The sequence below is a fragment of the Megalobrama amblycephala genome, linkage group LG11, assembly GCF_018812025.1.
Source record: "Megalobrama amblycephala isolate DHTTF-2021 linkage group LG11, ASM1881202v1, whole genome shotgun sequence".
NCBI lineage: Eukaryota > Metazoa > Chordata > Actinopteri > Cypriniformes > Xenocyprididae > Megalobrama > Megalobrama amblycephala.
Window position 1 is genome coordinate 12,896,755 of NC_063054.1, and position 26,819 is coordinate 12,923,573.

Here is a 26,819-nt window from a genome sequence, read left to right on the forward strand (position 1 = left end):
GCAAATTCTACAAATGGGCTCATTAAAATTGCCTGGAAGTCCTTTTTCATCGGGTTCAAAGCCAAAATGTCCCCATATTGGCGACGTGACATTTGGCTTTGCCACCAAGTTAGCCCTCTCTGCCATGTTTCGATGGAATAGTAGCTTAAATGCGCAATTGTCGGCTGCGCAACCACGTGAGAGAATTGTGTTAAGCAGAATAAGCACGTGCAATTAAAAACTGAGGTCCTGCTTTTTTGGCTTTCTCATGAGTCATCCGCCTGTATTTTATGCTTTAGGAAGGTTTTTTTTTTTTTTTTTTTTTTTTTTTTTTTGTGCGGTGATGACGGTTACAGGTTTAGACCCGCGGTAGGCGTCACGTGACCGCGGTATTGCGGTAATGCGGTAACCGTCCCAGGCCTATCCATGATAACATGATATTTTTAGTGATATTTGTAAATTGTCTTTCTAAATGTTTCATTAGCATGTTGCTAATGTACTGTTAAATGTGGTTAAAGTTCCCATCGTTTATTACTGTATTCACGGAGACAAGAGCTGTCGCTATTTTCATTTTTAAACACTTGCAGTCTGTATAATGCATAAATACAACTTCATTCTTTATAAATCTCTCCAACAGTGTAATGTTAGCTTTAGCCACAGAGCACTATCAAACTCATTCAGAATCAAATGTACACATCCAAATAAATACTATACTCACAGGAATCGATGTATGCATGACAAACACTTTGTAAAGATCCATTTTGAGGGTTATATTAGCTGTGTGAACTTTGTGTTTGCTGTTTAAGGCTGTCGAGAGCTTGCGGGGGCGGGGAGCGGGAGATTTAAAGGGGCCGCGCGCTTAATTGGTGCATATGTAATTATGGCTCAAAATAGGCAGTTAAAAAAATTAATTAAAAAAAATCTATGAGGTATTTTGAGCTGAAACTTCACAGACACGTTCAGGGGACACCTTAGACTTATATTACATCTTTTGAAAAGGGGTTCTAGGGCACCTTTATGTTAATTAATTATTACCAAACTGACAACGAAAAATACTTATAAAGCATTAATTATTCTTAGTTAATGTTAATTTCTTAGTTACTGTTTAATAACATTACTAAAATCAAAAGAACTTATTTAATGGACCTGAAATAAAACTAACAATTATCAGTTGTATTTCTTAACTAATATTAAAAAAAAAAAATACTTTCTGTAACAAATGTAGCTATTGCTCAATCTTAGCTAATGCATTAAATAATGAAACCTTATTGTAAAGTGTTACTTGTTGTTCTTTATAGCCTATACATTAAAGCTGCATTTGTAATGCCCTTTACAGGAACCACACTAGCATCCAGGGGCAATCATTTATCTAATCAGTTTGGTTTACAGTGTCTATCTGCTAAATGAATAAATGTTATTTACGGTTAGAGGTGTGTGTGTGTGTGTGTGTATGTGTGTACAGTACAAACATGAAGCAATATCACAGTACAATATATATGTAAATGTACACTGCACAGAAGAGCTGCACGATTCTGAATAAATTCAGAATCACATTTTATTTTTAATCCTGATTCTGAATAGACAACAAAACATATTTTACTAGAGGTTCTGACAAAATGCAAATTGCTGCAGTCTAATTAAAAAACTAATAATTATTTATTAGAGAAAATCGATTTGAATGAATGATTCAACGACTCATTCATAAAAACATTGTTTCACTTGTTTCATTACTGGATGAATCAGTTTTTTTTTTTTTTTTTTCAAAGCTAATCTTGAATGAATGATTCAATGACATACTTGTCAAAGGTTTAATAATCATAGCTGAATCGTTGTCATTTAGGAAATAGATTGCATCTGTGTTTGAATCGAGAATGCCATCTTTTTACGATTAACCATGCTGCTCTACATACAGAATTTACAATTATACAGTATAAGTGCATAAGTATAAATCACAACGTATTGTTTAATGCCTGATAGAGGGCAACAAATAATGATACATGGGAAATTTCCATTTAATCTTTGCATTTAATGACAAAATTTGTACGTTTATTTTTGAGTGTTTGGCTGAAACGACACGTTTGTTATCTTGATGTATCAATTAAAATTATAGTGCAGACGCAATTAAATATGTCTCATTGCTATAACCACTACTGAAAAAAAGCTCATCCCTAGTTTTGAGTCCTCCTTAGTCCTTGTAACGATCAATGGTAAGATAAAATTATAGTGCGTGGTGACGCAATACAGCAAACAGGTACAGCAAGGAACAGGCGGAATATCAGGGACAGTAGGTCGAGGCAGGCAGATATTCACAGAACAGCAGACAAGGCAAAGGTCAGGACAGGCGGCACAGGATAGACGGGAAACAACAGGCACAAGATACTTGGAATTGTACACAGAGGAAAACTTCGCCGTGAGGTGGTGTGTGTAAGCTTTTATAGTCAGGTAATGTGTCCTGGGTGTGGTGATTAGTGTGGAGTGATTGTGAAGTGAGTGCAGGTGATAGTGGAGGATTGGGAAATGAGTCCGGGATGTGACAGGAACCGTGATTAGTCCTGTTGTCATCTGTCTGATTCAAGGAAGAAAAAAACTTTTTTTTTTTTTAAAGTGTTCTAAAAAAAAAAAAAAAAAAAAAAGAATTAAATGGTCCTCATTGTCTGCGTAATGCGTGGACGTTTACATATGTAAATTTTGGCTTTTCCTTGATAACCAAATACCTCCAGTGCTTCCGACAGGTTTGAAATATACTCGTGGTGGTAGCCGGTTGGAAAATCCTCCTATTACCCACAGCACAAAAATGGTCTACTACATGATGTGACAAACAACAAATAATGTGTGATATTTATTTATTTATATTTATTTTTTTTAACAATATTTTTTTAATTTTTGGACATTCATTTTAAATACATAGTCTACTATTACATTTAATTATATGCTAATATTATGCATTAATATACGTTGTAAATTATGCAAAATTACAGAGTTCCACTTGCTTTGTCATATAGTGTCTCTCTTAGTGAATGGGACATTTTATTGATGCTAGTAAAATCTATTTATTGAACAATACGTGTCAAATAATGTTCTTAGTCGTTTCTTCCTTTGGGGCAGCATCCCAGCCAAAGACTACAATAGTTTACTATGAATTAAATGGAATGAGAGATGAGAGAGATAAAAATGATATTATATAAAGGCTATAAAGTAGACATTGTCATAATTAATCAACTTGAGTTCATTAGCAATCGCTTGGCATAAATGTATGTTATTAATTGATATTAATTGAGAATCACTTTGAAGCAGTCTGAAGCTGCCTTGTGACATTGCAACTTCTTGCAATTTTTTTTTTTTTTTTTTAAGAAATCATAGCCTTTTGAAGTTTAATAATCAATAGGCTGTATCCATGTATCTATCCTCAAAATATAAAATGTCTTAAAATGATCATTAAGACGTTTGTTTTACCATTTCACGTATTGAACACTTTTTATGACATTTAATCTAACAAAATGAATGGATTATGCTTTATTCGCACACATGCTCCTAAATACATTTTACAGTTCACACACAGAAGCGCCCACACTGTCATGTCTTTGTGAATCCACCACGCACGTGGGAATGTCAGCGGGTGTAAACAGTTCTCGCGCACACAGAACGAGCAGGTATGAAACAGGTTGGGAGATTTTCTACTAGTTAATCGATCGCGGGTGGTTTCATTATCTCGGGCGGATAAAAAAAAATATAAGAGGATAAAAATAATAAAAGCAAAAATGTGTCTCCAAATATACTTGAGCGGCCATTAATATACCTATATAAGCTTCTAGCTTTGGGGCAAGCTCTAAAGGAAATTTTGAAATATGTTATCCACAGAGAAGAAAATGTATATATTGTACCATTATTTTCCATTACTGCACTTCTTTATTTATTATATTCCAGATTTTCTTTTTTTTTTAAAATAAATTGTTTACTCATCTCAAGCACTGACTAGTTTAATTAGGAATTTTGTACTAAAATGTAGGAATTTTGTACCAAATTGACAGACCTGACACATGCACATTGTTTATAATATTGCAGTATTGTGTAAGAGAAGAGTTAATGTTCTTTACTGCATTGTTGATATTATAAACACATATTTATATGACAGTAAAAATACAAAAAAATCTTATTTTAATGTTCTATTTATGTTCTATTCCTCAGAGAATCCCAGTATCACAGTTTCTTCAAAAATATGAAGCAGCACAACTGTTTTCATTATTGATAATAATAATAATAATAAATGTTTCTTGAGCAGCAAATCAGCATATTAGAATGATTTCGGAAGGATCATGTAATAAGTCTGGAGCAATGATGCTGAAAATTCACTGTTGCATCACAGAAATAAAATATATTCAGACAGAAAATGGTTATTTTAAATTATAACAAATACTATAGAATAACACAAGATGTGTCACTAGTATTGTTTTGAATGGGAGAAATTAACAGAATGGTGAATAAGTCCCGCCTTCTAAATAAGAGCCAATCGCCGCTGGTAAAGTCAGGTCACTTCAGCGGCCGTTAGAATCACCGGTTTCTATGAAACATACGCGCGCCTCCGAAGAGACGCGATTTGGGTCTGCGCATGCGCTAGCTTGATCCAGCCTGAAAATACAGGTTTTTTTGTCATGATCGAGCGTTTGAAAATTGAGCCGGTTGTTGTTAGATTTCATTGGTGATTTCAAATTGAAATTTAATCGTAAGGTTCACAGTTTTGGAGATTTGATGTTTCCCCATCAAAAATAGGATATGATGCCCAGATGCCCGAGAGGCGTTTCAAAATGGCCGCCGGTGAAATACTTTTTAAATTATAATAATGCTGCATAATACTACTGTTCTGGGTGGTTGACAGGGCATTGCTACTAGTTACTAGTGTGTTCTGGGTAGTTACTAGAGTGTTCTTTTCAGAAGAACCCACTGCCAAACCATGATGTAATTGCCAAAGATTTCAGTTTGGCACTTGTTTACATAGACCGACATATTTGTGAATGGCCTCTAAATAATTAAAATGTCATTACAGTGCAACAAGAAGAGCACTGACTCATTCAAACAGTCAGAGAAACTGAGACTAGTGTGGCTATATCACAGCAAGATCACTTTATCTTGAGTTTTATTCATCCAAGATCATGTTCCACTTCTTATCCTGAATCAATGCCACCCCAATCCATTCTAATAGACTTACATAACTTAACTGCTTGCAGGGCAGCTTCCTCTAGTTTCCTTTATTCTGTTACCAGCCCAGTCCAAAATGTTAAGGCCTTTTCACACCATGAATAACTATAAACATATAACTATATTAGTGTCCACACCAATGCACATTTTGTCATCTGCCGCCTTAAATGCTCAAGCTTTTTTAAAGCATGGATTTGAATGGCTGTCGGTGTTCATATCGTTCATAGTGTTGTGGTCTGCTATTCTTTTACATTTAGAATGATTTTTACAAATATATTTATTGTCCTTGGTGTGAATGTGCCTTTAGTCTTCACATTTATTCATTCAGCTGCACAAAAACCATGATTTGAATGTTATACCTTCTTTGCTCTTGAGCACAAAATAACAAATACTGTTGTTGTTGTTGCTCGCTTGCTTTTTTATTTTAAGAGTGAGCTAATTCACTAATGAACCATAGGAAAATGACATCATGACAAAGCTGATTGACACCACAAGAACTTCCACTGTTGACTCTACCCTGAGATGTGACCGCAAACAGGGACAAAATTAATCAATTCCATGCTTTTAAAAGCCATCCAAAAATCAGTCACTGGCATTATAACATCTATTAGTGATATAACAAATATAAGTGATTTTTGCCAAGACAGTCGATGTAAAATAATAATAATAATAATTGTATAGATATTAGTCAAGTTAGATGCCATATTGAATTTAACCTAGATGAAAACGAGGCTGTGAGGGATAGGCTTAGTCTTTCAATGATACACACTGAATAAAAGTCCAAGATCATGTAACACACAACTTTTAAAATTGATTTTTTTGTCTACAGAAAGTTTTTTTTTTCTGAGAAGCATTTTCTCAGTTGTTAAACAACAGTACAATCGATTGAACGCACCTGTATTCTTTCATTCACAACCTCGTTTTCATTCCTGTCAAAAATTAAATATGGCGCTACCCTGACCAAGGGTCTATAATGGAATAGAAAACATCTACCTGCCTGTGCCACCTAACCAAACTTTGAAACCTTTGTTCAAATACAGGATTGCTTCTACACACAGATGGAAATGTGATGGGATCCAAATACATATTACATTTGATTGACATTTTGAAAAATTGTAAAACGTATATGCATATGAAATATGCTGACCTCCTGCAACTGATTTGACAGTCCCTATTTCTACTCTCAATGGAGACATTGAAGTCTAATTGCTGTTTAACAGACTTCAGATGTAGTGAATCCAAACATCAAGCCAATGGTGTGAGGACCCTATTGTAATTGCTCAGTCAATTCTTCTTCTCCGAAATTAATCACATTTTTGAGGGCCTCATGAAACTCATGAAACTTTGCACACGCATCAGAAGTGGTGAAAATTTACGTCCGATATGGTTTTCAGAATTAAGTGTGGCAAAATGGCCCTATAACTACAAAAATGTCCCTGGGTGCAAAATCTGAAAACCCAACAGGAATTGAGATATATTGAAATTTCTCTGCAAAATTTGTGCAGTTTTTGCCATTTCCACACATTGTACCTTAACAAACTCCTCCTAGAGCTTTAATCAGATCAACATCATATTTGGTCAGTCTAATCTAAAGGCGTTAAATTGCGAAGATCTAGAGTTTTCGCTGAAGGGCGTGTCCGTGGCGGCCTGACAAAGTTCGACGTTTCACCATGAAAAAGGAAGTTTTTCCTTTTTCACATGTGTAATAAGAGTCCTGGTCTAAAGACATCCATATGCCAATATTCAGTTAGTCATAGCGCCACCTACTGGCAAGAGGAAATGGCATGCTTTGCACTGTAATTCACTTCCAGAAACACAATATGCCACGAAGTACCAAACATGCTAGAAACACGGTTAATCATACAACACTTGGCTAAAGTGCTATAGTATACGATTAACACCACAAAACAGGAAGTTGTTGTAACTGAGGCATGCAATGTCTGATCTGCTCCAAACTTCACATATTTGATAATAGTCCTGGCCTGAAGACATCAACATGGCAATATTCAGTTACAGTCAAAGCGCCACCTGTTGGCAGGAGGAAGAAATGACTTTGAAATGACTATGCCATATTTCTCCCATATTTACTCGCTTACATGCATGTCGGCCACTGTTCACTGTTTTCCTAAGGCCAACGGGTGGCGGTGAGCCCAGGTGCGAGGGCCCTTTCAGCACTGCTTGCAGCTTTAATGTTAAATTGTTTTTATTTGTATAAGGGAAAATGGTTGAATTTAGATTCTGTAACTGAACACTATTTCTTTTACATTTACACTTAATCTGTATGCAAAGTAATACAATTGGAAAAAAGGACTGCATGACATTTTATAGGAAATTTAAACTATTTTAACACTTACTGTCATATTGTGGCTGTAATGGAGTGCAGGCTGAATAAGATGGAGAACAAAAAGTGAGATAGAGGTTTAATAAATCCAACAGGAATACTTGGGAAAACTCAGAAGCTAGAATAAACAACCACGTGCAACACTGATGTAAACTATTTATGCTGAAATCCCTTTTCATTATGTAGTACTAAAGGATTTTCAGTTATGACTTTGAATGATTTAAATGTGATATAGCTGTATGTTTAGTTATTCCAGTGATTCTGAGAGAGCAAATAGCAAATTATTATTTTTATTTTTTTGGCAAAAGTTCCAGCTATTCAATTTTCCCTATGCACAAAGCAATGTCTGTTTACTGAGTCTATTGTGAAAAAGCTTGACTGGCCTGTACAAACTCCAGACTTGAACTCACTGAACAGCTTTGAGATGAATTGGATTAGCAAAGCAAACTTGTCGCCAGACCTCACTGATGCTCTTGTGTCTAAATTGGAGCAAAGCTCTGCATCCATGTTCAAACATCATAGAGAAAGGCCTTCCCAGAAACAAACAGAAGCTGTTATAGCAGCAAAGGGAGGGATTACTGCTTGTTGTCCTGCACACAGTTTTCTGTAATTCCATTGTAAGGTGTAGCATTCAGGTTTGTTTTCACTGGAATTACTGGAATTGTCTAACTGGGTGTAAGCTTCAGAGCTAATAGATACTGATGAGAGAAGTGTCTCTCTCACCTAGGGCTGGGCGATATATCGCATGCGATTGTCACGCGCATTTCGTCAGTAAAGCCGGTTCCCTGATTACCGCGAAATCGCCATCACCTGCTTTCAAATGGAGCGGCATTTAATAGACAGAGTCGTAGTTCACTGACAAGCTACGCAATATCGCGTTCATTATCGAAGGCGATTCATCTGCGATAATGAACGCGATATTGCGTAGCTTGTCAGTGAACTATGGCTCTGTCTATTAAATGGCGCTCCATTTGAAAGCAGGTGATGGCGATTTCGCGGTAATCAGGGAACCGGCTTTACTGACGAAATGCGCGTGACAATCGCATGCGATATATTGCCCAGCCCTCACCCACACAAAAGTTGCTGCAGCGGAACACCCATTTATCAGTAAATATTGAAGAGGACCCTCTTTAGTGATGTCCAGTTCTCCAAGCAAATCGTTCTTTTTAGTTGAACCGATTGAGCCAGTTCACCAAAATCGGACTGAACTGAAACAGTTTGTTGCTCATGTCAGCAGAGATCAAGAAGTTACTCAATCAAAACTCTCTTTCGGACCTGTCTGATGGTCACTTTGACTCGATATGAGCCAATATCCAGGAATATGATCCTATGATGCTGTTTTTTGCAAACTCATTCAAGTTAGTCCAACAGTAGGCCTACACTGAACTGAGTGAGAACGTATCCGAACATATCTGTCTTTTCGGACATATCTGACATGTCAGAACTGTCTGCTGAGGGTTTCATAAAAGGGTCAAAATGTATGTTTCTGATGTCTTTTGCTTGAAAGCATAAAGTAACAAATAAAATGTATTGTAAATATAACAGTGATCCTGATGGCAGTAGTTCTCGATTTAACAGCAGTAGTGATAGCAGTTCTCTCTTTCGTCAAGTCAAGTCGGTTAATGGTTACAACAGATCTCGAGTCAAACAGTGTCCTCGAAGAACCAATGAGTTTCTTATGGTTTATGTAAAAGGGTGAGTTGATTAAGACTAGTTTATTCACTTTATAGATATGTAAAACATCTGCATTTCACATAATTATTGGGTGCTTTAATAATAGATTTGCATATATGTGATGTCATTGCGTGATTAAGTAAACAAAGTGGTGAATCATTTTTTGAACCGTTTCATTGAAGCGAACTGCCCTAAAGAACAGAAAAGAATTGGACCTCCCATCACTACTCTTTATAAGTAATTTATTTATAAATAAAAACCAGACTGGACACAAACACGCTTTATATGGTAAAAGTAATTATCAATGCACAACTAGTGAATCATAGTCCTTCGCCTGTGATGTGTACTACTGGTCAAAAGTTTAGAATAATTATGATTTTTTTTCTTTAATGTTTTTGAAAGAAGTCTCTTCTGCTCACCAAATGCTCTTCTGCATGTATTTGATCAAAAATACAGTAAAACAATAATGTTGTGAAATATTATTATAGCATCATTACTCCAGTCTTCAGTGTCACATGATCCTTCAGATTTTTTTATAATATGCTGATTTGCTCCTCAAGAAATATTTCTTATTATTATCGATATTGAAAACAGTTTTTGCTGCTTTTTTTTTTTTTTTTTTTTTTTTTTTTGTGGAAACTGATACACTGTGAGGTAAGTAAGTATTTCGGGATAAGTAAAAAGGGAAGGGAGGGTTTAGGAGGGGATTTATACTTTTATTCTGTAAAGACGCATTAAAGTGATCCAAAATGACAGTAAAGACATTTATAATACTATAAACAGTACTATACAGTACAGTAGTATATGAGTCAAATGTGAGTCGCTCCACAGACAAAAATAGCATAGATTATTACACTGTGTAAATTATAGACTCCAGTCAGAAAATGGCAATATATTTCAATAGTGCTTCTATTCACAATGTTCATTTTGATACATTTCTATATTTCACAGTTCAGGATGAAGATGTGCAATCAATTTAAAGATATGCTCAGTTTTTATTGCTGTTTTGTAGGAGACAAAATCTTTTCCAATGATCTATCTGGGTTGATTAGGTTAGGATTTTCATTTCGTAGGAACAGAATGAAAGAAATTATACTGTTATTTAAAGACAATGTAATAAATTTTGGGTTATAAATTTTAGTAACTTCACTGCATTTGGTGTAGGCTTTGTAGAGTGTTGTGAAATAGGTTGTGACTGAAAATAATTACAGTGAACCCACACAAGTAAATCCACCCCCACATGTGTGCAATGGTAATTACATTGAACAGTTGTCCACATTTGGGTAAAACTTTATTTTACAGTGGCCTTGCTACAGTTTACATGTAGTTACTGTAGTAATAACTACAAATTATGAATAATTGCATGTAACTTACCTTACAAACCCTTTTCCTAACCCTATAGTATGTACATGTAGTTAATGTTACTCAATTTTGTTTTGTGAATAAAACTAAAAAAGAATTCAAAAATACTTTATAAATTAAATAAATAAGAACAACAACAACAACGGTACTGTGCAGAACTACTTCCTTCCGCCATGGATTCAAATCTCAAGTTGACATTTTAACAGTTGAGCCCAATCCTCCATTACTAATTCTAAAACGTCACTTTAGAACTAGTAATAAACGAATGTTGAGTCCAAATGAATTATATCTCATTTAACCACTATCTACATAAGAGCCAGCAGCAAATTCCTGAAGGACTGGCCAAGATGAAGCTGTTCTCAGCGGGTACATGAGCGCTGAACGGCCACTGATGGCCTGTAGCTCGCATCTGCGAAATCGTTAAAACGTACAAAACAATCGTCAAAACAACATTGCTCACTAAATCCCCCGCAGTCTTCATGGTTTCAGGCCATTTCAAGTTTGATTTTGACCTGACATAAAGCAGTGATATCTAAGTGGGTGAGTTGTTTACTTATTTTTTAATTAGTCTTCCCATTTATGCCATATTTTTTTTCATTCAGACTGACGTGCAGAACGCGCAACATCAACAAGAGGCGGGATTTATCACACAAACCAATCATAACCGATCATATCCAATGATGTGCGATGGAGGCATTGCCTCCTTCTCATGTGATTTTTTTTTTTTTTTTTTTTCCCCATTCATTCTCTCTTACCCCCACAAAACCCACCACACGCTTTAGAGGCTCTGTTGATTCTGTATGAGCTCAATGGAGGCACAAGAGATGCGGACTCCCGCTGTAATTTCATCTGAAGGTGTCGCTGTTGGACAGTGTTGCTTTAGAAAAACGAGTGACTTTTTGTCACATTTTGTAATATTTATGTTGTTTTATTTTTGTAATATGGATTAGGGCTGGGCGATATATCGCATGCTATTGTCACGCGCATTTCGTCAGTAAAGCCGGTTCCCTGATTACCGCTAAATCGCCATCACCTGCTTTCAAATGGAGTGGCATTTAATAGACAGAGCCGTAGATCACTGACAAGCTACGCAATATCGCGTTCATTATCGAAGGCTTTATCATTATCGCATGACAATAGCATGCGATATATCGCCCAGCCCTAATATGGATTATATATATGTGTGTGTATGTGTTTAAGTATGTATGCATGTACATATACATACATGTACACAGTGGCATAAATACCTGGAGGTTAGTTGTCACAACGAGTGAGGAAGGTTGATGTGTAGCAGCTAAATCTCCAAACTCCGGGGAATCGCCTGTTGTAGACAAACGCAGAACAGAGGAGAGTCTGCTGGCAAAATGAGAATATGACAGAGCTCGTAATAAAACCAGAATCAACATTGGCTTGTATTTTCAGAGATGGCGAGAACAGAGGGATTTTAAATGTTGTAAAAGTGACGCAGAGATGGCGTTTTTATTACTCAACAGGTAAGGTATTTTATTGAACAGATAAATTGCCATATGAAGCTGTCTAACAGAGTACATTGTAAAGCATTATCTATTGTGAAGGCTTATTTCATTATGGTTGCTGTAGCACTTTTCAAGGAAGTACCATCTATTAATGGGTATAGCTACAGTAATGCCTTCAGCTAGTCAGCATTCTTTCCATTGAAACTGGTCATATCTCTTAAGCCTAGTATGTTTTATGAGCAGTGGGATAACCATATTCATCTGGACAGTCATGCAGAGCGGAAGCATAACAAAAAAACAACAACGTTCTTCTTCCGCAAAATTCTTGCAGTTTTGTTTTTTAACTGCTAGAGGGCCAAAAGTTACATAGTACACTTTTTACATATGTTTACATACTTTTTACTTGATGGTTACAGCATATGATAACTTTTGTTTTGTAGATACTGAATGTTAAAATTGTAAAAAGGTTCTTCCGAAACCATTTGAAATGAACATGATTAAGAAATTGTTAAACTAGATTTTCCCCTATCTTTATTATGGACACTTTTGTATGTCATTGACCCATAAATGGAAATGATTATACAGCAACACGAGACCAGGAAGACATAATGGGTTCAAGTTTGCATAGATCCAGTTATACTCAATAAATTTTACAACCTTGACAATAAGTTACTTTGTAAACTTTGGCCTTATATTTTTTTTTCCTCTGGTCTTGAGCATGAAGAAAAGAAGACATTGGTGTTGCAAAATTTCTAACACTAATCAGGTATAACATCTAAAGTCATCACTCAGAGCATGTGTAGCAGATGCGGTGGGATTCATAGTGAAACACCACAGAGATGTTTTTTTAATTAAAATAAAAACAAAGGTAGTGGATGTGTTTAAAGTCTCCAGGCGAGTCTGAAAGGCGATGAGGATGGTGATGCGGGGAAGTCCACAGATCCAGGTGGCGGTTGGCTTTGTAGTGTTCTTGCTTTGACATGCCAATCCTAGACCCAGAGGCTGTTGTACTGCCAAACTGGTTTTGGAAGACATGATGTGAGACTTGCATCAGGTGTCTGCTCTCAATTTGGCAGCAGTGCTCCAGCTTTTTGACCTGGATGTGGGCTGATACTCTGTGACTTACCTGTCCAGGATACTTGGCTGAAGAATTCCCTTCTTTACTTTTAGCTGTGAAAATATGGGTTGTTCTTGTCAGGAAGACATTCCTAACCCATATAAATCTGACCCATGTGTGCCTCATTGACATTGCTCAAATGCAATAACTGCAATGGTTTCCTTTACCTGTTGAGGTGTGGTAAGCAAAGACAGCTGAATTTTATAAGCAAGCCTACAGACATCATGACTTAAGACTGTAAAACACATCCAGAGTAGTAGATCAGTTAGCTTTAACTGACAGAAGGTGAAAAATCTGAGATTAGACTGACCAAATATGATGTTCTGGTTAAAATCTCAATGAGGAGTTAATCACAGTGTAAAACATGAGTTTTCCTGTTGCCCACAGGTGGCACTATGACTGTAACTGCCATGTAGATGTGTTCAGGCCAGGACTCTAATAAAACATGTTGAAGTTTTGGGCTGATCAGACATTGTACGCTCGAGTTACAACTTCCTGTTTCATGGCGAAACATCAAATTTTGTCAGGCCACCACGGACACACCCTTCAGCGAAAACTCAAGATCTTCGCAATTTAACTTTGCAAAGGCCTTTAGATTAGACTGACCAAATATGACATTGATCTGATTAAAGCTCTAGGAGGAGTTTGTTAAAATACATCTAGAAATGGCAAAACTGCAAAAATCGAGTGAGTTTCATACCATGTATGTGAAACGTGCACTTAATTTGAAATTTTGTAGGTGGTGCTATCGAGCAATTTTGCCACGCCTAATTCTGAAACCCACATCAGACGTAAATTTTTACCACTTCTGACGTGTGTGCAAAGTTGCTTGAGTTTTCGAGCATGTTCAGGCTCTCAAAAATACGATTAATTTTGGAGAAGAATAATTGACCAAGCAATTACAATAGGGTCTTCACATTATCGGTACTCTGGCCCTAAATATTACTGAGACTCTATATTACCCCACGTATTCTGAATAAGATGAATAGTAATCACTCTCAAATGCCAGAGTGAAATTGGAAATTTCATGCATTGTTTTGGGCATTATCCATCCATTAAAAAGTTCTTGGGATGGGTGGCAACGGTACATGGGTGATATTTTAACGTAACATTTAATAAGGACCCTGGGTTTTTCTTACTTGGTCTGCCAGCAAAAGGCATTGCTTTATCTGCTAACCAGTTTCTACTCTGTGATAGGCTTCTTTTACTCACTAGAAAATGCATTCTAATTGAGTGGATTCACTCTAGACCCCCTTTACTTTCACTCTGGTATCGAGAAATCTTTAGAACTTTGCCAAGTGGAGAGACTAACCTGCAGTGGTTAGGAGGAGATAGAACCATGTTTGAACAGATATGGTGGCAAGTTATGAGGTATCTACCAACCAGTTTAAAAGAGATCATATTTAAGGGAAGATTTATATTTCGAATCAGTATTTCTTTTCACTGTCTGCATATTTGGTCTACTTATAATGTTTGAGACACAGGTGATTGAGGGGCAAGCAGTGGCATGAAGAGGAGCATGATAGGCTGAGAATTTTTTTTCTTTTATTTTGGTTCAGTTATTAGTATTATTGTATTGTGCTTCTGTTTAAGTGAAAAAAGCTCAACTACTTTTAACTTGACGCTAAACAATCTGTCCAAAATATATACAAGGTGTTTTTAAAATATGTTGTATTCAGACATTTGGAGACTTGCACCATAGTCACCCCATTGTTGTCCTGGCTGTACTTTGGCTTGATGTCATGGCAGAAAGATTTGTGTTCATTCTGGAGTCTGAGTTAAGTGATCTGGATAAAGCAACTCTCTGTGTTTTGCTCCATTTATCTTTCCCTCAGTAGTCATTAGTCTTTCTAATGAAACCCATCCCAATATGGCTAGCGGCCAAGTTACAAACATTTATTTACAATTGCATAATAGATATTGTTTTCTGAATCTAAATCAGAAATTTGAAATACTGTTTTGAAAATGTTTGAAAGATACATTTTGTTTAATCTTTAGTTGAATAGAAAAATTGTGACAATTTAACCTCACAAGTTTTCACATTTTAATTTGTGAGGGCAGATACAGTTTTCTTAATCTGTTCTTATTAAAAACTGTTCTGTATGAAATTTTCTGAATTAGGCAATAAAAAATAAAATCAAATATACAAACACATCTCCACAATATATTAATTTGATAATCTTTATATTTTGTTATTTTTTGGAATGTAGAGTTGCTGGACATGATTTTCAATATTTATCGTAGAAGGACCCTCTAGAAGAACTGTACATTTAAATAATTACAAATGGCATTAAACTTTGCTAAACATGTTTAAATGTAATTTCGTATTTGAATGTACAGTAATACTAAATTGTAAAATATTATAGAATGTTTTAATTACTTTTTAATGAAAGTTATGAAATGAAGAAAAAAAAAAAAGCCTGACACAAACTAACATTTTCAGTGATTGTCAGTTTTCTAGACCTCAGTCATTCTCTGTTCTTCTTCAATTGGCCGTTTGATTGTTCTCCTGTTTTTCTTCCTCAGTGGTGAAATGGATGATGGAAAGCCGGTGTGGGCGCCCCACCCCACGGATGGGTTCCAGCTGGGCAGAATCATCGACATCAGTGCCGATAGTCTGACCATCGAACCTCTCAACCAGAGAGGGAAGGTGAGGAGTAGCTTCTGCAGAAATCATGTGAACACAGTGTCACGTTTAAGGCCGAAACATGCTGCGCACAAGTATATGAACCCAAATGCTTCCAGTTACACAAGTTCTTTTTATACATTTTTGCATTTATTATGTGTCAGAAAATGCAGTTCATTATCCAACGGAAGTACATGATGCACTCGCAAGGGCTCTACATTAATAGTCTTTTATTCAGTTTACATTTATAGATCATGTACTGTCATGTCAGATTAAAAATTTGAATCTTGCTGAGCAAGTTATACTGTCATCATGTTTATATTGAGTATAATAACACATCTGGTTTAAAGAGATAGTTCACTCAAATGTGAAAAAAAAAAAAAATCATCATTTACTCACCTTCATGTCGTTGCAAACCTGTATGATTTTCTTTCTTCTGCTGTACACAAAAAAAGGTATTTTGAAGAAAAAAAACTCTTTTATTTCTCGAAATACGTTATTGTGTTCCACAGAAGAAAGAACAGTCATAGAGTTTTGGAACAACAATGATGACAGAATATATTTGTTAGTGTTATTTAATTTTTTTTAATGTTAATTAATACAAATCCAGGGGGATATATTAGGCAGCAAGTAAACATTTTGTCCTCAAAGTTGATGTGTTAGAAGCAGGAAAAATGGGCAAGCGTAAGGATTTGAGTGAGTTTGACAAGGGCCAAATTGTGATGGCTAGACGACTGGGTCAGAGCATCTCCAAAACTGCAGCTCTTGTGGGGTGTTCCTGGTCTGCAGTGGTCAGTATCTATCAAAAGTGGTCCAAGGAAGGAACAGTGGTGAACCGGCGACAGGGTCATGGGCGGCCAAGGCTCATTGATGCACGTGGGGAGCGAAGGTTGGACAGACAAGCTACTGTAGCTCAAATTGCTAAAGAAGTTAATGCTGGTTCTGATAGAAAGGTGTCAGAATACACAGTGCATCGCAGTTTGTTGCATATGGGGCTGCATAGACCAGTCAGGGTGCCCATGCTAACCCCTGTCCACCGCCAAAAGCGCCAACAGTGGGCTCTTGAGCATCAGAACTGGACCACAGAGCAATGGAAGAAGGTGGCCTAGTTTGATGAATCACGTTTTCTTTTACATCACATGGATTGCCGGGTACGTGTGCGTCACTTTCCTGGGGAACACATGGCACCAGGATGCACTATGGGAAGTAGACAAGCTCGCGGAGGCAGTGTGATGCTTTGGACAATGTTCTGCTGGGAAACCTTGGGTCCTGCCATCCATGTGGATGTTACTTTGACACGTACCACCTACCTAAGCATTGTTGCAGTCCATGTACACCCTTTCATGGAAACGGTATTCCCTGGTGGCTGTGGCCTCTTTCTGCAGGATAATGCGTCCTGCCACAAAGCAAAAATGCTTCAGGAATGGTTTTAGGAGCACAACAACGAATTTGAGGTGTTGACTTGGCATCCGAATTCCCCAGATCTCAATCCAGTCGAGCATCTGTGGGATGTGCTGAACAAACAAGTCCGATCCATGGAGGCCCCACCTCGCAACTTACAGGACTTAAAGGATCTGCTGCTAACATCTTGGTGCCAGATACCACAGAGCACCTTCAGGGGTCTAGTGGAGTCCATGTCTCGATGGGTCAGGGCTGTTTTGGTAGCAAAAGCGGGACCAACACAATATTAGGAAGGTGGTCATAATGTTATGCCAGATTAGTGTATAAAAATCGTTGTTTTTAGTTTTGACTTTGAGCAGTTGTTCTCTGTAGGTTTTGTTTCATATTTTACAGTGGACTTCAAACAGTGAACCCCACGAAATGCTTTGTGTTCAACACAAACCATGTTTATCCTAATTTTTCTGCTTTGTGTCGTCCTGTGGTTTTCAAGGGTCGTGTCACCCAACCTCCCAGTGCTGACATTGGTCTATTTGTTGACAAATTGACATCTTTGATTGGACTCACAACCTTTTATTGTTGTTGTTTAGTTTCTCATCATGTGTTAAAGTTTATAAAAAAACATATTGTATCTGATTTGAGTGATGTGAATTTGCAATCTAAATGAATTGTGATGAGAAAATAAGACCTTGTACAGCAAACCAATGGCAAGAAAACCTCTTTCTCACAAACAAATGACTGTGCTTGATTATGAGCCAGTTGTTATAATTAATTAAATGCCAAAAAAAAACTCACATTACCTGTTTGAATCATTCTAAAGAATCCTGAACCCACTGAATCAATTAGAGTGGTTAATGAATCATTAAATGACTGACTTACTGAGCTGCAAGTTATCATTGCTTTTAGCCTTGTCCATCTTGAAGTGAAGGAAGTTTTGTATTTTCAAGGTTCATGAAACTTCTCATCAAAAAAAAAACTAATCATTACTGACTAATCATTCATCTAAATGTAGTTTTAATGTACTATTAAAATATCTATCTTTAACTGAACGTTGTCATAAGAACATCAGTTAGTAAATATTAAAATTTATGTTTCACACAAAACTTGCTTAGTTTCAAGGTGGTTATTGTTAAAATGACTGAGATGGGGAAGGGTGAATAGGAGCCACAGTTCTGTAGAAAACAAAGATAGACATGACTTATAGTTGAGGGTGGAAATGAAAGTACTCACTCTCCTACTGGTTGTCAAGGAACACCAGTGAAAATCTCATTAAAAACCGCATTCCCAAATGAACGTTCGGTTGATTTAAGTGCTTTTAATAAAATGCTTGTGCTTTAAGAACAAGGAACTGCTAATACAATCTCATAATGAGGTACTCACATTTCTTGTCATGTTTCTGTCAAAACCATTTTTTGCAATTCACAGATTCTTTGCACAAGCAGCAGAATGATTTAAACTCTATGGCTGAATGCATCTGTTTTCAGAGCTGCTGCAAACACATCCTGTTGCCCATATGGAGTCCGGCCCTCTCTGGAGCTTTACACACATTACAGTAGCAATAACTCTGTGTGTGTTTGTGTGTGTGTTTTCACGTCTGACAACTACAAGACAGAGTGTTGTGTGCAGCATTACATCTAGCCCATGTGATTTGTGTGCAGTGTGATGTCGCCGAGTTGTGAAAGCACAATGGGCTGTCTGTTCACACGCTATAAGTGTGTGTGTGTGTAGAGGACACACTACTGTCTAATATCAGAACAGAAGCATGGAGGTGGAATACATGAAGTGGGAAGTGTAGTTAATTAGTTGTAGTTGTTTGCTACGGCAAGCATCAATATTGCTATTAGACTCCCAAGTATTAAAGAGTTAGTTCACCCAAAAATTAAAATACTGCCATCATTTAATCACCCTCATGTCGTAAGAATGTAAGAATCCAAACGCGTAAGAATTTTGTTCATCTTTGAAACTCAAATGAAGATGATTTCTGTGCTTCAATTAAAAGTCTGAAACTTTGATGCTTCAAAAAGTTCATAAAGTGATTGTAAAAGTAATCCAGATTAAGTGGTTTAATCCAAGACTTCTGAAGAGACACAATCACAAGTGATATGAAATATAGTGTCATGAATCATATATAGTGTCAGCTTTCAAATTCTGTCAATTTTATTATGAATCAGTGTTTCAACCTTGGAAAGACGTCAGTAAAACGGCTTATGTCACTCATATCGATTCATTTACCTCAGAAAAGCCATTCAGTGACCAACCATAGCTCGATAGCTAGAAAAATTAACTCTAGAGAGGAGCATTTTGCTAAATATGTGCACTATATTACATATCCATTATAATTTTTTTTTCTTAACCTATTCTTCAATATTTAATATATGTTTGAATAAATAAATACATCTAACAAGTGTTTATAACAGCCACCATTTAAATGTTTAGGCTATGTTTCAAAAAGCAAATTGGAGTAGAAACACAATCATGTCATTTAAAAATACTATTATGTTATTATTATAAAACTGCCTTATGTGTCATTTAAATGTTTCTATAGAAATCAGTTCATTTTAACCTTTAATATTATAGTAGGCCTAATGAACCAACTGACAGGGTTCCTTGTATAGTTTACAGCATTAGTTGAAAGAGATTTTTTTTTCCTAAAATAAATTGGCATGTACTGTACCTGTTATATATGCAATTTAATCAATGTCAAATTGGAATTGAATTGAATCACAAGCCTGTGAATCGAAATCAAATCGTGAAAATTGTCAATGCCCAGCCCTACTTTATATAATGTACAGATTTAATTTAGGCTTTTGTTCTACTATTGTGTATATATACACATCAATACACACACATAGAGTACATGCAGGGCAGTAAACGGAAGCTCAGCTGTTATTGCTTGACACATGAAAACCTTTTTTTTTTTTTTTTTTTCACATCAAGCAAGTACAGTTGACCTTTCATTTACTGTGTTTGATGTGCTTTATGTGGTAAACGTACAATGTCCTCTAAAATGTCTTTATGAACATTTTGAATCATCGTTGTTTTGGTGCAATGGATTCTCAGGTTTCAGTAAAAATATCATTATGATGATATTTCATATCAAAAATATCAAAGATGAGCAAAAGTCTAATGGGTTTGAAAACAACATGAGGGTAAGTAAATGATTGCAGATTCTAGTCTTAGACAGTTAAAGGAGCAAAAAACAAACAACTGAGTCAGTCTGCTACACAACACACTTAACGATTGGTGCGTCACGACGGGACATTGTGACGAACCGACTGTAAGCACTGACTGAGCACAACTGGAACAAACTTGATCCGTTTGAGTATGATAAGTCGTAACAACCAAATTACATTCATAATCAGCCTGACAGTCATGTAGTTTGTTCCCGGCCTGAGAAACCAGCCAGAACCCCCTATCAACAGCATAGTTAAAACACTCTGTACACCACAAATTAATAGGGTAACAAACACTATGTCTCGTTTCAAAGGCTGCATCCTCCGGAGGTTGCATTTGTTGGCCACATACGTCATCAAAGATGTCTTATTTCAGAAAAGTAACTATTATAAATTGTTGTAATTTTCATATGACTTTGAAATGAATTGGTTACTTTAGTGAAATGAGGCATCCTCTATGTTGTATGTGGCCTACAAATGTGACCTCCGGAGGATGCATCCTTCAAAATGAGACTCAGGAAACATCTTAGCAACTGCATATCTAGAGTTCCCTAGCAACACCCTGCCAACCCTCCACAACTCCCTAGCAACACCTTAGCTTCATGATTCCAAATACTGCTCACTTTTTTTCACTGACATGCAGAATCCAGATTATTAAAGTGTTCATTAACCTTTAATGCTTTAAAGCTGTATGTATGTGCATGTGCAAGTGAAAGCGTGTGGCACTTATTAGAATTACAAAAGTATTCATGGGATTTTAGCGTGCCATACAATTAATGATAAGTTAATTTCTCTGTATTCCAGAACTTTCAAGCTCCTGTCAATCAAGTCTTCCCTGCTGAAGATGATGTCAACAAACATGTGGAGGACAACTGTAAGTGTCAATGAGTTCGAGATGGACATGTCAGTCATGTGTTGGATAAAATGACACCATTCACTAATGATTTCCTGTGTGTGTTCCAGGCTCATTGATGTACTTGAATGAAGCTACGCTTCTAAATAATGTCCGTGTGCGCTATAGTAAAGATAAGATTTATGTAAGTATATTCTTTATTGCAAATGTTTGTCATGAAGACACTATTCTTTATGTCCCCTGCACTTCATGATGTCCACTCTACATGGCAAGATGTCTTAGCCTAAAGTATGCTTCACTTGCTCTGTTGGTCACTTTCCGCTTCGTCTCGTGGAATGTGCACGTAAAGTCAATTTCGTCCACTGGTGTCCACACACGTGCTGCATGATTTTTCTGTGATTGAACACTGAAATAGAAGGGTCCACTAGGTTGTGCACATACACTGTCTGTGCTTGTGGTCAATAGAGTATACTTTGAATGGCTTGCAATGCATGCTCAACTGTGTGTGAAACGGAGCAGAATCAACTGAAAAGTTCTAGCATATATTTCTTAGTAACTAAAACCCACAGCTTCACTATTTGTTGAGAGATTCTGCCAGGTAGAATTAATTCATAATCGCTCTCACTAATGCATTCATATAATTGTAATCTTTACTGCGCTACTTTATTTCTATCTGATTTAGAAATCTATGAAAAATAATGACACAAAGACAAAAGAACTGATAAAAATAAGCTGTTATGTAGGAGCAATATTTGTGGGCAGCTTCATATGGCATAGCTGTGCACAAGGCAACCCATGTTCGAGTCTCAGCTCAAGGTTCAGGCTCACGGCAGTGGAATGGGGAAACTGCAAGGTCTCGAGATGCGTTTTTTTTTTTTAAGTTGAACTGATTTGAACTTGAGCGCCGCGTTTTTAGAATGCCGTGTCATGCGCGAGACACTGCAAAAGTCGCAAGACACAAGCGCAACGGTCATACATGTCTGTCTAGTGTGTTTACATAGAAAAACAATGGAAAAGTAGTGCTTTGGAATGAAAAATAACATGTTATGTGTGAACAGCCCCTTATTTATTTATTAATGACGTCATCATTTTTTAGTCGACTCAACTAATCACAAATTCCGAGACTTCTTTCAAAAACTTAAAAAAAAAAAATCAAGCAGTGTACATTAAAAATGCAGTTCATACACTCTTTTCTTCTATGATTAAATGTTTTTAATTTCTGAAGTTCCTAAAAAAATCATTGTACAAATTGTACAAATTTTCAGTGCTTATTAGTATTTGGTTGTCTGCAAAATGGTTGTCTGCAGAATAAAAATGCATTGATTGGTTCCTTTCTTGCTGCTCATGTTACTTTGTGTTCCAGACATTTGTGGCCAACATCCTGATTGCTGTGAATCCATATTGTGAGATTCCCAAGCTGTATTCCCCAGAGAGCATTAAACAGTACAGGGGCCGATCGCTGGGCACTCTGCCACCTCACGTCTATGCAATTGGTAAACATTTCATGCGAAGGAAGTGATATTAAAGTGCCCCTATTATGCTATTTTAAAGGTTCTACAATAGGTTTACATGCATCCAAGGTCAAAAAAACACTTAATTTTCTCATAATATACATTGCAGCATCATTACTTTTCTCACAGTGTCTGAAGCGGTTAGATCAAGGATTCAGTCACTCTAAACCCCTCCTTTCCGAGAGCCTACTCTGCTCTGATTGTACAGATGGCACAGTCTGTTGTGATTGGTTGACCACTTACAGCACGTGTCGGAAACAAAAAGCTTATTACCATATCTGAATTTCAGCTCCGGAGGCTTTCTCAGCACATGATACAAAGTGATACGAACAGTAACTATGGTGTCGGTTTTACCGTATCAATTCCAGCATGAGTCCTCATCCTTTTGAGGTGTGCGCAAAGTGAATTTGCTTTGGCAGCATAGAAATCAGCGTCTTCTCGCCATGTCGAAAACACAGGAACAAAACTCTTCCAGTCTCAGCTACAACTACAGTGTTTGAGGGTCAAAGCAGACGTTGTTCGCGGGAAGCCAATGCAAACCATAGGCTGGCATTGTGCAAATTTGTTACATTAGGTTTGTAATAGGAAGTAAGACTGGAATTACTGACGACTCATTTCAGCAGTCCAGAATCGATTCTTTCTTTTAGAAGACAATAACGTTATTTGTTGTGCACTTTGATCTTTAAAACTTGCAGAGCTTTAAATTTACAAACAGCTATTTTACACACTGCATGAAAGCTAATAAAAAGCATAATAGAGGCATTTTAAGGATTGTCAGTGATGTACACAAAATGTATACTATTAGCTTGAATAAATATGTTACTTAATATTTATTTATACTCCCTGTATATGCTCATACCTTTTATTTGTTTTGTTTAGCGGATAAAGCCTATCGTGACATGAAGGTGTTGAAGATGAGTCAGTCCATCATTGTGTCGGGAGAGTCAGGAGCTGGAAAGACCGAAAACACCAAGTTTGTTCTCAGGTATAGAAAGGTCTCATTTATATATCTATAAATAGTTTGAATAATATGAAGATATGCATTTCTACTTAACACTTTAATCCTTTGTTTTTACACTTAATACATGATATGAGATGAATTTAGGAATTGTGAATATGTTTAATTTAATGTGAGATTGGTTACTCTCTCCTCTCACAGGTACTTAACTACATCTTATGGTACAGGTCAAGACATTGATGAAAGAATAGTTGAAGGTACGCTTGAATGACCTGACCATTACTAATCTAAATTTGTACTCCACTATACTTTAACTAATGTAAGTCACAGAAAATATGACTAAGAAACAACTGTTTTCTGTTTTCTCTCAATTCCAGCAAACCCACTGCTCGAGGCATTTGGAAATGCCAAAACTGTCCGAAACAACAACAGCAGTCGCTTTGGGAAATTTGTGGAGATTCACTTTAATGAAAAGGTGTGTCTTGTTAAAATGTCTCACTAAAACAGATGAATGTAATGCTTTTTAGATAGCAGTGCACATAGATTATCGCTGAGTTTGTTGTCTACTGAGTGCTTGGCACAACAACATGCGCTACTGTCTTTTTGATTGATATAGTGATGCAAATGTGTGATTTTATAAATGAATTTGTTAGACATTTCTTTGAATGCAGTGCTGATTTGTTTTCCAGAATGCAGTAGTAGGTGGTTTTGTGTCCCATTACCTGTTGGAGAAGTCCCGTATCTGCACGCAGGGTCAGGAGGAGAGGAACTATCACATTTTCTACAGGCTGTGTGCTGGAGCTCCTGAAGACATCAAGGAGAAGTTCCACCTCAGCTCTCCAGACTATTTCAGGGTGTGTGAATCCTGCATCTCACCGACCCACTCCAGCCTAACAAATATACTTACATTACACTTGGACTTCTTTAAAATAGCCAGTAAGGCCCTGTTTATACCTGGTATTAAAGGTGCTAAAGAGGATGTTTTGTTTTATACATTTTTGCAATATTACTTGAAACTGTCTTTACTAACTGATAAAAGACTATTTATTAGGTGCACTGAAAGGAATAATATTAATATACATCATCTGTGCATGAGGTAGGGCCTTAAAAACATCAGCCAATCGTTTACGCGATCATCGCGTAAACGATTGGCCCTCTGGCTTGTCAATCACTGCCGTGACGGTCCTTGTGAGAGATGTGCGCGGATTGGCCCTCTGGCTTGTCAATCACTGCCGTGACGTTCCTTGTGAGAGACATGCGCTGATTGGCCCTCTGGCTTGTCAATCACTGCCATGGCGTTCCTTGTGAGAGACGAGCGCGGCTGCGCGGTCCAGTAACTTTCCACACTCCACAGGCGCCGCATGCAATGTTTTTGTCAGGAGACAGGAATAACAACTGCAGATTTTGAGTTACCTGCGGTGAGTCCGACATAATGAATTCACTAACACGACACAGCGAATGCCGGTGGTAAACAAACACTCGTGTTCCAATACTCGTGCACGAGTTTTGGGAGGTGTTCCCTCGAAATAAGCTGTGAAGGAGGGGGGTTGTTCTTACGCATGCACTCATTTCAAAAACTCAGTAACAGTCTTTGGTTCCTTAGTCGATGAAAAAATCCTCTTTAGCACCTTTAAGATGCATTTTGGTAGATCGGATCACAAGTGGACGACGCTACATACAGGTTTAAACGGGGTCTAAAACGTTTTGTGCTGAGCGAGTGTTTCACGGAAATATTGCAAACTCTGACTATTTCTCGACTATTTCTCCAGCCAAAATGCTGCATCTGTAACTTCATATAAGGAAGAATATAAGCAAAGACTATAGAATAACATTTAAAGGGACTTTGATATAAGTCAGTAAGTTTTCTGCTGACAATTTGGATTACTCTTGGGTTTTTAATGCTTTCTTTAACATCACAACTGACATAACAGAGTATTCCATCTGAGTCAGATATACAAATTGTTAGGTTCTGACCTCAATGCCGGGGAATAACCTGATTTATTAATAAAGTCTTGTAAAGGCGGTTTGTTTCCATTGCCAAGTTATTGGTTTGTATGTAAACCGAGACAACAGGTTAATTCAATAAGCTGATTTCTAGGAGTTATCAGCGTATCGGTGTGCACATTTGGCTTCCTGAACAGATATTTTTACAGTATATGCATTCCGATTATGACATGTCTCTTCTTAATTTGTGCTATATTAGCATAACAAAAAGTATTATTTGAAATATTCAGGTTGATCTGCAAGTGTTCAAAATTGTATTATTTAAATAGTAATTCTTGACTCTTTGCCAGGTGTTCTTTCAAAGAACACGTTTCTAAACCATGTTTGTATACATTTTTTTTTTTTTCTCCATCTAGTATCTAAGTCGAGGATGCACAAGGTACTTCTCTACCAAGGATTCAGACAAGCTGATTCCCCAAAACCGCAAGAGTCCAGAGGTAATACATTTATTTTCAATGAATTCTCTGTATAATCAGAAGAACTGCCACCAATATGGCTTGGAACGACTCTACAGGTTGTTTGAGGGGAACTCGCTTGCCCTCACTCCTGCACATTTAAACATTAAAAGAAACATTTTTAGTTAGTTTGGATGGGTAGGAGTATAATATATTGGATACATCTGAAAGGCAGTCTGACTAGGTATTGTAAAAGTTAATTACTTAGATTTTTCACGATTTATGGAAACTTTTTGTTCCTGGAATATACTGCATTTAAAGAAGTATATTTCAATGAAATATTCTTTTCCACCAATTTCACACATTTCGACACCAAACATGAAAAATTGATTGAATTTACTGGAAATAATTCACAGTTGTGTAATTTAAAATATTCTGTTTTCAAAGTTTTGGATTAAGGGGGCAATAGAGTCATTGGTGTGATGGGTAGAAGAAGAGTCTTTGATGAAGGGAACAGTAGAGGGTCACTGCGGATGTGATTCTGATTGATTAGGCATGATAAACCTCAGCTCTGATTCCTCTTGTCTTTTGTGAGCGTCTACACTTGTGTTTGGTTGCTGATCTACTGCTTGATATTTCACAGATGCAAGGCATTTTGCAAATTACCTTGTATATCGAAATGTTTATAATTTATGCATGATTGTGTTCATACTAATCTAATCACTGTACTAATAATCATTGTCTATGGTTGTGTGTCTGT

The 26,819-nt window shown here is 36.8% G+C and overlaps 1 protein-coding gene across 9 annotated transcripts in view; it reads left to right on the forward strand.

Moving 5' to 3' along the window:
• Positions 1–26,819, forward strand: part of myo6a (myosin VIa) — a 71,545-nt gene that overhangs the window by 11,010 nt on the left and 33,716 nt on the right. For all 9 annotated transcript variants that reach the window (XM_048206185.1, XM_048206189.1, XM_048206186.1 and 6 more), the window contains exons 2-10: positions 15,668–15,791; positions 21,143–21,212; positions 21,302–21,375; positions 22,555–22,684; positions 23,582–23,687; positions 23,862–23,917; positions 24,038–24,135; positions 24,350–24,514; positions 26,021–26,101. In XM_048206185.1, the coding sequence (XP_048062142.1) occupies positions 15,675–15,791; positions 21,143–21,212; positions 21,302–21,375; positions 22,555–22,684; positions 23,582–23,687; positions 23,862–23,917; positions 24,038–24,135; positions 24,350–24,514; positions 26,021–26,101 (897 nt within the window). In that variant the 5' untranslated portion in view covers positions 15,668–15,674. The remainder of the gene's footprint in view (positions 1–15,667; positions 15,792–21,142; positions 21,213–21,301; positions 21,376–22,554; positions 22,685–23,581; positions 23,688–23,861; positions 23,918–24,037; positions 24,136–24,349; positions 24,515–26,020; positions 26,102–26,819) is intronic.